Source organism: Arvicola amphibius, chromosome 12, assembly GCF_903992535.2.
Source record: "Arvicola amphibius chromosome 12, mArvAmp1.2, whole genome shotgun sequence".
Classification (NCBI taxonomy): domain Eukaryota; kingdom Metazoa; phylum Chordata; class Mammalia; order Rodentia; family Cricetidae; genus Arvicola; species Arvicola amphibius.
In genome coordinates this window covers 25,986,013-25,998,544 of record NC_052058.2, presented here as the reverse complement: position 1 = coordinate 25,998,544, position 12,532 = coordinate 25,986,013, and the positions used below count along the sequence as shown (strand labels likewise).

Here is a 12,532-nt window from a genome sequence, read left to right as displayed (position 1 = left end):
GCACCTCCCATCCGAGCTGCCGCTGCTTGTACAAAAAGCCTTTCCTTGTCTGGTAATCAGTGTGACGACAGAAAATGGGCCTCTCGGTCAGCACAACCACTATACCCAATACCTAGACAGGTCAGCAGTTCAGAACTGGGAGAAAGCAACCCTCTACACATCCGGATCCTACCTCTAAAATAAACCCCAGGCCCTCTCATTTAGTGGGCTCTACAGTCTCTGGAAGATGTGGCTCTTTCATCAGCCTTCACCCACTCCCACTGGCTAAGAATGTGGGCCAGTGTAGGCAGATGTTCCCCCCACCCCAGGTCTGCAAACTGGAGAGCAGTGCCAGTGCCCTTTCAGATGAGGAAGGTGGCTATCCTCTGCTGTGGGGTCAGGGCACTGGTGTCCCCTAGGCTGTATGGAGAGGGAGCACGTGAAGACAAATGACCTGAACAAGGCATTGGGAATGGAAGGGAATGGACTGTGCTCGGCCTACTTCCGCCTATTTCAGTGAGTGTTTACGGGGGAGGGAGAGGCCTCATTTAACAGCATGTGTTTGGGGATAATTAAATATTAAGCACTCAGACGGCTCTGACTACACCCCCAACAGGCCAACAGCTGGAGTGGGACAGGGCCAACCAACCATGTTTGTTCCCCAATGCACAGGTTCAGGAGCTCCTGTGAGTCAGCTGCTTTGGTTACTAAACAGAACCCTCAATTAAGCTTCGCTGCTCATAAACACAAGAAATGGATATTCTTAACCATTATAAAACACCCACGCTTGGCAGAATTCAGCTGCCCTCTAAGGGATTGGCAGAGACTTGGGGATAACCACAACTACAGGAGAAAGGAGAACCCCATTTCTCTCTGGCCCAGAAGGGGCCTGCTCCATCTGGGGGTCAATCAAGGACTGCCCTGGAGTGAGGGAAGAAAGGGAGAGGAAAGGTTGGTCCCTAGGATGGACCCAGGTGCTACTCAGAGGCAAGGATTTTCCAGACAGTCCTGGGCCAGGGAGCTCTGTCTGTCTGTCTGTCTGCTGTCTACCTATCTATCCATCAGAGGCTCAGTTTTCCCACTGTGGAATAGGAGAGTCGAACGGACTATGAGTCTTGCCTACCTCTCAAGATGGATGCAAGCTCAAAGGCAATGAATGCCCTGTACACAAAAAGTCTCCACTTAGAGGGAGTGTGGAAGTCTGGGACCACACTCTGCCTCTCTTTTCTCAGAAAGAACCAGTTCTGGGGACATAGATGACAAACAGGAAAGCACTGTCTACCAGGGTACTGGCTGATCTTAGGAGTTAGCGGCATCTCCATGGTAACACAGATCCATCCATCCTATGGGAGGGACTGGGGGCAGGCATAGTACCCTCTGGGAGGCTTCACCCTAAACAAGAAAGCTGGCCTCACATGGTGGGGTGGGAGGTAGAAGGCGTCTCCTCGGAGATCTCCGCGAGTCATAGCCAATGGGTGAGTCATCATCTTCTAAGAAACTTTGGGGGTGATGGTAGCCTCGGGGCCTCTCAAAGTCCATGGAGCTGCCTGGGTACCTGTTGTAATAGCTGTAGTTTTGCCTGGCGTTTGGCAAGAGAAAAACAAGAAGGTACACATGAGGTTCTGGGCAACGACCTTGACCTTAGCTTGGACAAAGCCTACCCTGCTCCCTTTGCAGTCAGTTCCGAGCAATAGAAGCTTCCAGGTGAAGACCAAGGACCATCTGAGGGAACTGGGGCTTGGGATGAGCCACATGATAGATGTTTTCATGCCAGGCACAGGCTGAAAGCAAATGGTAATCACACGGACCTTGTCGACCTGACTACCCTTTATCTATCTCTCGGAGACCATTGTCCCAAGGACCTGACCTTTCCAGGTACCTGACAGAGGAATGCCATCGGCATGCAGGCTCCGTACGGCGTGAAAAATGGAAGCGCATGGACAGGTCCATGATTGGGTTCTTGTTTGACGGGCATGCCTCATCTCCAAAAAAGAAAATAAAAAGGTTGGCCTGTTGCTGCTGTTAAAGTAGCCCAAGGCTAGCAGAATGGCTAAGGACACCTAAGGAGGGACCTGGGATGGATAAGCCCCCAAAGTGGGATCCACAGGTCCTTTTGGCTCCAAATCAGTGCATGTGGAATTTGAGTGTTAGTAGGAGGTAGTGCACAGGTAGGGGTCAGCTGTGTCTCAGGAGCTGACTTATGTTATGTTAGGACACATAACGCCATTTCAACTGTGCGGGCCCTCAACCTGATAAGATAGTGATGTGTAAGTCAGGAAGGATGGTGGTACGTGATTTTGTCTTCCTGGAATGGCTGCACTGTCCTAAATCAAAGTCTCTATTTTTAATTTTTTTTTTTTAAAAAAAGGGTTGTTTATTTTCATTTTACATGTGAGTGTTCGGTTTGCATGTATGCATGCCTTGTGCATGCAGTGCCCACAGAGACCAGAGAGGGCATCATCTCCTCTAGGAACTGGAGTAAGTGAGAGTTGTTAGCTGCCATGTGAGTGCGACCAACTGACCCTGGGTCCTCTGTGTCCTCCGCAAGAACTCTTCACCCCCAAGCACTGCAAAGGGCTTCTGTTAGCCTGCTGCATTCTTTCTGTAGGACGGAAGTTGGGAAAAGCAGCTCTGGCAGAGGGAGGCTGTCCTAACACCCTGTTCCCTTACCTCCGGGAAAGATCCTCATAGATCTGATAGAGCAGGAAGCAGGGGCCAAGGTTAGTGCTCCCAAGTCAGTTCATAAGAACTTATTTTGCAGGCCAGGTGTGGTGGTACATTTGAGAGGTGGAAGCAGGCAGATCTTTGAGAGTTTGAGGACAGCCTGGTCTACATAGTGAGTTCCAGGACAGCCAGAGCTATGTGGAGAGGCCCTGTCTTAAAAACACCGGCCCCTAAAAAAGAACTCATCACTGAGATGACAGGGGACTGTCAGCCATGGCAGGTCCAGAGTCCTTGCTGAGGCTCTCGGAGGCCCAAGGTGAAATAAGACAAGCTTGAACTCCTGTTTGGTGTGGCTACCAGAACACTGAGTGGGAGCGGGAAGAGTGGGGGAGGGCTGGTCTTCTGAGATCAGCCCAGGCTGAAGCCCTCACCTGCTCCAGGTGGGAGAGCTGTCGTCTTCGCAGCACTCCTCGCTACTGAAATATTCCTGTTCCCCCAAGCAGTGGGAGTCTCTAAAGTAGCCCTGTGTCTCGGGGTCTTCTCGGCAAATAGTTGGAAGTTGCTCATCGCCTGACTCAGACCTGCAGTTGGGAGAGAGATCTCAGAGTGTGAGGAGGCGGTGCCCAGATCCCCCAGTCCTCCCTCAGAGTGTCTGCTTCTTCCTACACACTCCTGCCCCTGACCATGTGACTACTCGGGCCCTGGCCGAGATGCTCTGTGACTGTGCACATGTGCATCTGTGTGTGTGCGCCTGTAGTCTCGGAGTGCATCTCTGTGTGTGCGCATCTCTGTGTGTGCGCTTCTTTGTGTGTATGTGCATCTCTGTGTGTGTGTGCTTGTGGTCTCTGTATCTTGCACACTGCTGAGCCAAACAAATGTGCCTAGAGACCTTGAGACCTAGACACAGATGTAATTTGAGTAACGGATCAAGGCAGACCCACTCTGGAGTAGCACTGTATTCTGTAGTCAGTAGTCTCGAGAGAAGACATGAGGTTTCCATGCTCATTCCCACCCACCCCAGCTCCAATCGGTGTGATTTCAGAGCCTGGGACTGAGACTTCTGTCCCGCTGACTACATCCTATCAAGTACAGCTACTGGGTGAGTTCTGGGTTTTACCAGAAAATGTTCCTGGAAAACATCTCCTGAAGTTTCCATAGGCTGCTCGGTGCCAGGCCAGTGCAGTATTTTTGTAAGGCCTGCCTACTCTTGGCCTCAAGTTGCGGGAGACCCAGTGGGCTCCGTGACATCAACCCAGGGCCTCCTGATCTTACTGGAAGCAATGAGCTTGGAGCCCTTTCTTCTCTTGTCCCCAACAAAATGATCATCCTACTTGTTTCACCCAGGGCAACTCGTGTCCATAAGAACATATCTGACACATACTGAGGGTTATGGGAAGTTAACCCCAGGGATCTGGCACTTGGTTTACAGGTTATCATCTGGGCTTTGCTTCTCCTAAGCCCTATGAGAATCTGGACCCCCAAAGCAGTTAGACACAGGGGCAGAGAAAGGGGGAAGATGAGAGGGTACTGGTACTTGGATGGCAACAGCATCTATGCCTGGACCTAAAAGTTCTGCTAGAAATAAGTGGGAATTGCTCATTCCTGAATGTAAGCTCCGGCATTTTGAAGAGCTTTCAGGTGACTTGGCTAAAAGACCTATTTCTTCTTCCTTGACACTGAGCAAAAGTCGTGGGTAACAGGGCAGCATGGCATTTAAAACAAAGACAGAGGCAACGGCAATGGGCACCTACCTAATGTAAGTTTCATAATAGCGGGTTCTATCCAGGAAAGGCATACCATGGGAGGGAGGGAGAAGAGAACAGTTAAACATTTCCAAAAGCATCAAAAGTACAGACACCAGCCCGCCTTCTGGGGGTGGGCAAATATGGGCTTGCTGGCTACATATGGGCTACTATCTGTTTTCATGTGACCCACGAACTCGGAAGAGAGTTTACATTTATAAAGGGCAGAAATGAAGTAAGAAGAAGAGACCCTTTCAGCCTTTCTAATCCTACAGAGCTCAGGTTTCTGTATCTACTCCCACAGCTGTCTGGGAAGACAACAGCACTGGCTCACTGAGGAGTGCTCCCTCGCTGCTTCCACCCCACTGTGGCAAAGCTGGGTGTGCCTGCGAGGGAGGCTGAATGGTCCTCAAAAACTACAGAAGAAATTCTGTAACCCCCCAGCCCAAAGCATCTTGTCAAACTGGGGAAGGTGGATTTTGTGGTAACCCACGCAGCAGGATGGTGGATAGTGGACTGGTAGGTCCCTCACATAAACAATGTATGGACAGGCCACGAGCCGAGTGGACTCAAATTCAATTACAAGCATCTGCAGGGAATTACCACGTGCCAGAGCAAAGGACAGAAGACTCGCCTTGCTTTGCAGAATGGACGTGACAAGGGCAGACAGTGCATCTCCTTTTCAAGGTTACCTTTTAATACTGGACCTTCTTTGGAGCTCTCGATCATGCTTGTAGGAGTAATGCCCATTTTCAGACGCATGCTCAAGGGTCCCAACGCTGGGCCGCTTTCCGTGGGCAGCTTTGGACATATTGGCATTATTGAGATTGGCATTTGTTGAGGTGGGAACGTGCTTCCCTATGGAATTATGGTTATGATGGTTATGACACACCGAATTTCCTGCTGGAGGAAACAGCGGTTTCTCAGTATCACTTGCAGGTGGAACTGAAGGCCTTTGGACATGCAGGGGACGGTGGGTGGTATTGGTCTGCTGAAGGGAATCTCTCCTATCACTATTAACATGATTGACATGGTTTCCAAGCAGGGCACCATTTCTCTGCAAAATAATGGGAGACAACACCAGGTAATTTAACAAGTATTTGATGCAGGCTAGCTACGTTAGGTCATTTTTTTTTCTACATGAAACACAAATTCTAGGCAAGCTCCAGAGGAACCCTGTGAGACAACCTGAGTGTCTCAGTGGTCAGGTGAACGTACTCATGTGGCAGTTGGCCCACCTGAAACGAGGAAGGTTACCAAGTCCTGAGCTGGGGAGCAAGTTCCCTGCTGCCCCTTGGGTTTGTTCTTCCAGTCGTTCCAAGATGAGGTGACTTAAGCCCAGCTGGCTTGCTGAGTAGCCCCAAGGTGGGGGCACTTGACATTTTCTCTGAGCTTTGAGGCTGGCTGGCAGATCAAAGAACTGGGCTAGAGCAGAAGGAGGGCAGCGTGGACAACTGCTAGAAAGACCCAGAATGTTCCTGGACTCTGGTCAGTTTGCTGTGGCCAAGCTGAGAAGCTGGCAGCTGGGGATGGGGGAAAGCTCAGGAAGGGGGATGGTCTGGCCCACAAGAGGTGCTGGTGGATGGAGAGATCCCAGCATGAACAGGGGCAGGTTGTTCCATCCCCTCTAGACCCTGCCACTGGTCTGTATTCTCCGCACTCCTCTGTGGATCAGAGCCACCCCAACCAAAGTCCTGCCCCACTCTCTCCATGTGGCCAATGAGTAGCTAGGCACGGAATAATTACTTTGAATACATCTTCTTCATCTGCTTTTGATTCTTCCGGCTCATCATCTTGCAAGTCACAGGATATAGCACGTCGGATTTCTGGCCCAATGTCATGCAGAGTCCTTAATCCCGCCTGGGTCAATGAAAATGGCAGAAGAGGTTAGACATCAAGGGGCCCTGATCCAGCCTGATGGAGTACTGAGAGGGGTGGCCGTCTCCAAAGGCCAAGTCAAGGAACTAATGTGACCTAGGGTGTATGGGATATGGCCAGGAGGTCACAATGGTACTAGGTTGGAGTGCTTAAAGCCTGCAAATACTCCTCCTACAGCACATTAGGTACTGGGACTGTCACAGCCAAGAACGCATGCCCTGACTAACTGACAGTCTTCAGAAGGGCTGTTTGCAGAGAACCACATCCGGATCTCTGAACAGAGCAAGGAATGTCACCTGGTCTTCCTTAAAAAATATATAAATAAATAAATAAAGGGACAAGAATTGCATGGCTGCATGGAGGCTGGGCTGGCCTGGATACAAATAAGCAAGCAGCCATTGGGGCCACTGCCTCACTGTAAAGCATGGAACAGGTGAGTGACATCATACCCTGCAGTCACCAACACACTCAAATCACAAGGACATCAACAGTCACACAGGCTGAGGTTGCTGGGCAGTGGGGCCACGCAAGCCATCAGGGTCCCCTTGGCTCATAGTTCATGCAGGTTGAGAACTCACCAGCAGAGGGATCGGGATTCTGAAAGCCACACGAATGGCGGTCTTGTTACCATCTACAGGTAGTAAAAGACCCATGGGTGACAGCTCTACGCTCTACACTTCTACACAGCTCATCCCTCAGGACAGGCCTGGCTAAGCCTCTGCACTGTCCACAGCTGCGCCAGGGACACATTATGACGTGCACATGACTCGTAGAGAGGGGAAGGTGGAGTCACTAGCTCTGAGAAATTTGAATTTCAGCATTAATTTGAAGAAGGTCAAGAGGCTGACTTCAGACTAATGGGGTTCATCTTTCTCTACAGTTTCTCTCTGATCTTGGGTCTACCTCCACTATCCATGCAGCTATAGCCGCCACCTGCAATCAAGAGCCTCTACAAGCTCACAAAGCACCTAAGGTACCAGCTGGGCAAGCATCCTTCCGCAGCTTGTGTTGCAACCTCAGGGCCATTTGCAGAAGAAAGTTGTGGAGTGCTGGGTCCCCGGTGCAGATCGCTTTCCAATACTATCTCCTCAGCACTACACAGAGGGTGTGGAGCTATGGGAAGGACTGAGATAAAGAACAGTGTCCATGCCTGAGACACTCATATGGTGGGGGAGACTCCAGGGGAAGGGGAATAAGGAGGGGATGCAGAGAGAGGGAGGGAAGGCAGGGGAAAGGGGGGAAGCAGGGAGAAGTGGAGGGGAGACAGGGAAAGGGGGAGGGAATGGAGGGAAAAGGGAAAGAGAGGGAAGGCAGGGGAAATGGGAGAGGATTGGGGAGGAAGGGGAGGGAAGGCAGGGGAAATGGGAGGGGAGGGAAGGCAAGGGAAAGGGGAAAGGGGAGGGGAGGGAAGGCAGGGGGAAGGGGAAGGGAGGCAGGGCAATGGGGGAAGGAGAGGGAAGGCAGGGGAATGGGGTGGGGAGAAGAGGGAAGCAGAGTGAGGCTAAAGTAGGCTGAAACCCTGGTGTGAAAATTCTCAAAACTGGTCTTCTGTAGACACCAGTGGTGACAATGGTGAATGTAAAGTGGTCAGAATGTAGAGTTGTTCAGAAATTTCTCAAGCAACCACATCCACAACATCATCTAGGTTATTAGATGGTTCTACACACAAGGATAGACAGGCTGGCTCGGTCCTATCTCTGTTATGATTGGAGACTAGCGGCTCCTTCCACTTCACAAATTACAGGGAAAAAAACCTCACGCTGGAGTCAAAATGTCCTGCCTAGGAGTGTTAGGCAAGCAGGGGACAAACACAGCACACTCCTAACTAAAGCTGAAAGCATAGCATGGCACCCTAAACTTACTATGCATCAAAAAACATGGCGATGAAATCTTTCTAGCATACATGTCAATGTAGAGGAAGGGAAAGACAGGCATATGCCAGAGTTCCAGAACACTTCATGATGTGGCCACACAAAAGCTACTTCCTGTTCTGCTGCCGGCAGATCATAGGCACTAATGCACAGAGGCTTTGGCGAGCACTTGCACACACACACACACACACACACACACACACACACATGCACCCACACACGAGCACTTGCATACACATACATGCATGCACACACACACATACACACACATTCACACATGCATGCTCCCTCTCTCGATTGCTAAGTCCAGTTTATTTCCCAGGTCTGCAGCAGACCCAGCTCTATCCCTTGGAGATACCATAAAGGCAAACCCAGCGTGTGTTGGTAGATGCTCTTACCCAGCATAGGCGCAGGTATGTGAAGAAAAGCCATAACCATTCATTCAGTTTTCTAGGGTGCAATTATCAAGAGACAATAAACTTGGTAAAAACCCCTTGTCTGACTTTGGGAGAAAAGGCTGTTACATATTTGAGGTTCAAACAAGAACAAGGCTTGAAACACCTGCTGCTGTACCCACAAGACAAACATGGGTTCTATTCGCTGTGACCAACACTCCCGGGTAAACTGTGCACATCCATGCATATTTTCAAGGCTTAGGGGCCAGGAACGTTCCCCAGCTTAGACAGCAGTCTTGCTGCCATTTAACTAACTGGACTAGGTGTGATTACAAGAAATAGAAAACTATTTATTTGGATAATTTTTCACATCATCCTCTGTTGATGAGTTGACATTTCACTGAAATACACATGTGACAGTTGCAGAGTGAAAACAGAACCTGTCCCCACCACACCTTCAGGGTTCCACGAGATCGGGATTCCGTTGACAGAGTGGGCAGTAAACAGACACAGGACAGAGGCTTGGTTTGCAACATAAATCATGGACAGGGTTGAGAGGTGGCTCGGAGTACCACTTCCCAAAACAAATAATGACAACATATTTATTAAAGAGACACCAAAGGAGGAGAGTCTAGGCATCACTCTTCCCAGATGTGAAAGCGGAGGGTTCAGAAATCAGGATCCTAGTTTGCAAAGCACACCAGGTAAGAGTGGGGCTGGCTTCGCTCTCTTGCGTAGGACCTGGGGGCAGGGAACCAACACATAGGTTCCCAACTAGAATTGAAATGAAGCTTAAGCACAGCACCCTGGATTTATTACATATCACAAAACATGAGAATGAGAATTGTTCTAGCACACATATCAAGCTAAAAGGTAGCTTAGGCTGTTCCAAAATCCCATAGGCACAGAATCCAGTTTCAAAAGCACAGTCAACTACCTTAAACCCTCAGAGAAATTACTTAGTTGTTCACAACACTAAAATTTTTTCTTGAAAAAAAAAACATTTTACAGTCAGCAAAATTTTCTAGTCTTTCATATTTGTATAAGTATCTATCTCTTATCAGCAAAAATATTGTTTAAATTTGAAATGTGGTCATTAGCACTTAAACCCACACAAAGCCATATAAAGTCATTCCATTGACATCACAGTAGAGTTATGGTTTTGAATAAACACAGAATTGCTATAAAATATAAACAGTATTGACTTGTTTTAAGATGTCCAATCTTACAAAATATTAAACAGGATCAAGCCCAGTCTCTGGTTGACTTTAAAATGCTAGCTGTTATCATAAATATTTGTTTAAAAAAGAAATGTTGGCGCTGCGCCTGTAGACTGCTCCTTTAAGTTTTAGACACCATTTAATTGGAATTTTATAGATATTTACTCTACTTAACGATTAATTCACCAAAAATAAATTCTCTCTAAACATTTCTGAAGCAACAGCAGAAAACGGTGCCCTTCTGTGGCGCAGGAATGCCCACTGGGAAACCCAGACCTTGCTCACTCAGGGTTGAGTGCCGGCTAGCTGGCTGCAGGTGCCAAGCGTTGCTGCCTGCTTCCCCAGACTAGCTCCCTGTGGCATGCCAGCCCTCTGCCAGCCCTCAGCTGCACAGCATGCACACACAAACAACCAGAAACCCACCCCAGACCTACGCTGTAGCAGTGAAGGAGAGAGAGGCGAGTCTCCAGGCAGCCCTTGGAGAGACCCTCCATCTTCACAAGCTGGGTGCCAGGCTTCAGACTCCTGCCAAAGAATGCTACTCTGGCACAGCCTGCTCCTCCACCCAGACACGCCTCATTCAGCCAAAGCCAGCTCTATGCAGTCACCTCGCTATTGACAAGTTCTGGTTAATTTTTTCGGGGAGGCAGGCTTTGGCCCACACTCAATTACAAAGGACAGTTTTAGCCTAGCTCTATTAGAAGACAGGGTTAAATTCTGATAGAATGAACGTGCTCATCTATAGGCTGTCCCCCGCCTCTTCTGCACACATGGGCACACCCCTTGCTCTATCACTGCTTTCCTCCGGGGAAAATGTCATGGTGTGGCCTTTGTATCCATTGTGAACAGGCCTTCTGTTAGACAGAAAAGGTTAGAATCATGGGCATGACACTCCATTATTCATCTACAGAGAGCCCTCCTCTCCCGAGATCATGAGTTACCGAGGGGTAGGCCCTGGGCTGGAAAAGTGATGTGTGCCACCACACTCTGAAAGCTAAAGGGGATATTTAAAAGCTTTACCACCTGTGACTCGCCCTGGTTCCGAGACACCTATCTGTTGCAGTTCTGCTTTGTATTGGCTGGGGATTGAAACAGGGTCTCTTATATGCTAAGCAAGCACCACTGAGCCACACTCCCCACCCTTCCACCTTGATGCTTGGTTTAAGTTTAACCTCAGAATCAGAGACATGTCTGCATGTTTCTTAAAAATGCAGATAGCATTATATAAAATTGAGGCTCCAAAAGTTTAGGCTCCTTTGATTGTATCATATTCCTGTCATTGTGAGCCTGCATACTGAGGGAGGATGATCCAAGATGATGTGCAATGGATTAAATAACGTTCTGGAACTAGCTGAAGGCTCAGCAAGGATCCTTGAGCCCTAGCTTTGCTCTACCCAGGGTGCAAAGGCAACAAGTCTGCAGGGAGAGGGTGGTGACTGAGTCTCAACCACACACCTCTGTCAAGGTTGCCCGTCTTTTAGGTAACCTATTACATTGCTCCCACAGCACGGGAAACACACAGCATCACACACACACACCCTCCTTCTCGCTTGTGCTACCCAGAGGTGCTGAGTATTTGGAACACATTTCTAATTGAACACTACTAATTCTAACCATTGCTCTTCCAGATCGGCAGGTAGTGAAGCCTGACCACACCACGTGACCCCTGGCCTGACTCCGATGGACATGTGGGCTGCACGGACAGAGAGGAGCATCCTAGTGAGGAGCCTCCTGAGCACAGATCATCAGAACGAGGCTGCTACATCTTCTACCTTTAAGGGGAACTTTGGGTCATCTCCCCAGAGCAATGTATTTCAAGGGTTGGTTCATGGACCTCTTGGCATTCTGAGACTCCTCCAGGGGTCCACGAGGTCACTGAGATCTGTATATCACTGGATGTCCTTGGCCTTGTACACTCTCATTCTCTCATGAGCATGCTGTGAGGGTTCCAAAGGCTGGGTGACAATGATGTTACCACCACCCTGGCATCTTTGTGCTTACGTATTCTTGCATTTATAAAATTAATCAGCTTTAATTTATAAGACAGTAGATATTGATATGCAAGGGTTCTGGATACATCTTAGTAATAGGAAAGGCCCTAAGACCAAGATGTTTTAGAACTGCTGACAAGTCCATCTTCCAGCAAGTGACACCACCATGATCACAGTGTCAGCCTTCTTCTACTCCTCCCTACCTCTGTTCATTACGTGGCCTCTCTACGCTAGCCTCTGCCTCTTCCTTAAGTTCCAGTATTGCAGGCATGCACTAACACATCTGGCTGCCTTCAACACTTCGCCATGACTTAATTTCCCATTATCCCAAAGAGCCAACTTTCTCAGGCCTAAGATAAGCCAAGGAGAATAAGTTCCCCCAGGTACCCACCCACCTGGGAACCCTACGTTTTACTTACCAAGCTCCTTCCTAAAGATAACTGAGCAGTGGTATGTTAGGCTATGGAGGGATGCTAGGTGCATATTAGTAATAACATGCTATCATAATAAGAGCCTTTACTATTTGATCATTTGCCTTAACTTCTTTTCTATTAAGGCTTTTGGGACATAACAATGACTCCTTTCAGTACAGACCAATTTTTGTCTTCCAGGAAGCTCTCAGTCATCCTGTGGACTGATTCTGAACTGGAGATTCCATGAGCCTCCTTCCCACCCTAACCTGGCTTCCCTGTGATGGATGCTGGTCTCTGTCACATCTGGTCCAAGAACTAAAAGTTTAGCATCATGGATCCATCCAGGAGCTGGGTATTAGGTTTGTCTTTGGGAATTTCA

General features: G+C 48.9%; 1 protein-coding gene across 5 annotated transcripts in view; it reads right to left on the bottom strand.

Annotated features, from left to right (window-relative positions):
• The window catches only part of Cacna1d (calcium voltage-gated channel subunit alpha1 D), a 440,918-nt gene that overhangs the window by 3,528 nt on the left and 424,858 nt on the right, over positions 1–12,532 (bottom strand). For 4 of the 5 annotated variants that reach the window (XM_038350011.1, XM_038350014.1, XM_038350012.1 and 1 more), the window contains 5 exons: positions 6,132–6,245; positions 5,078–5,442; positions 4,395–4,421; positions 3,075–3,224; positions 1,395–1,558 (listed from right to left, as the gene is read on the bottom strand). In XM_038350011.1, coding sequence (XP_038205939.1) covers positions 1,395–1,558; positions 3,075–3,224; positions 4,395–4,421; positions 5,078–5,442; positions 6,132–6,245 — 820 coding nt within the window. The remainder of the gene's footprint in view (positions 1–1,394; positions 1,559–3,074; positions 3,225–4,394; positions 4,422–5,077; positions 5,443–6,131; positions 6,246–12,532) is intronic. The other variant, XM_038350013.1, reaches the window with a different exon arrangement.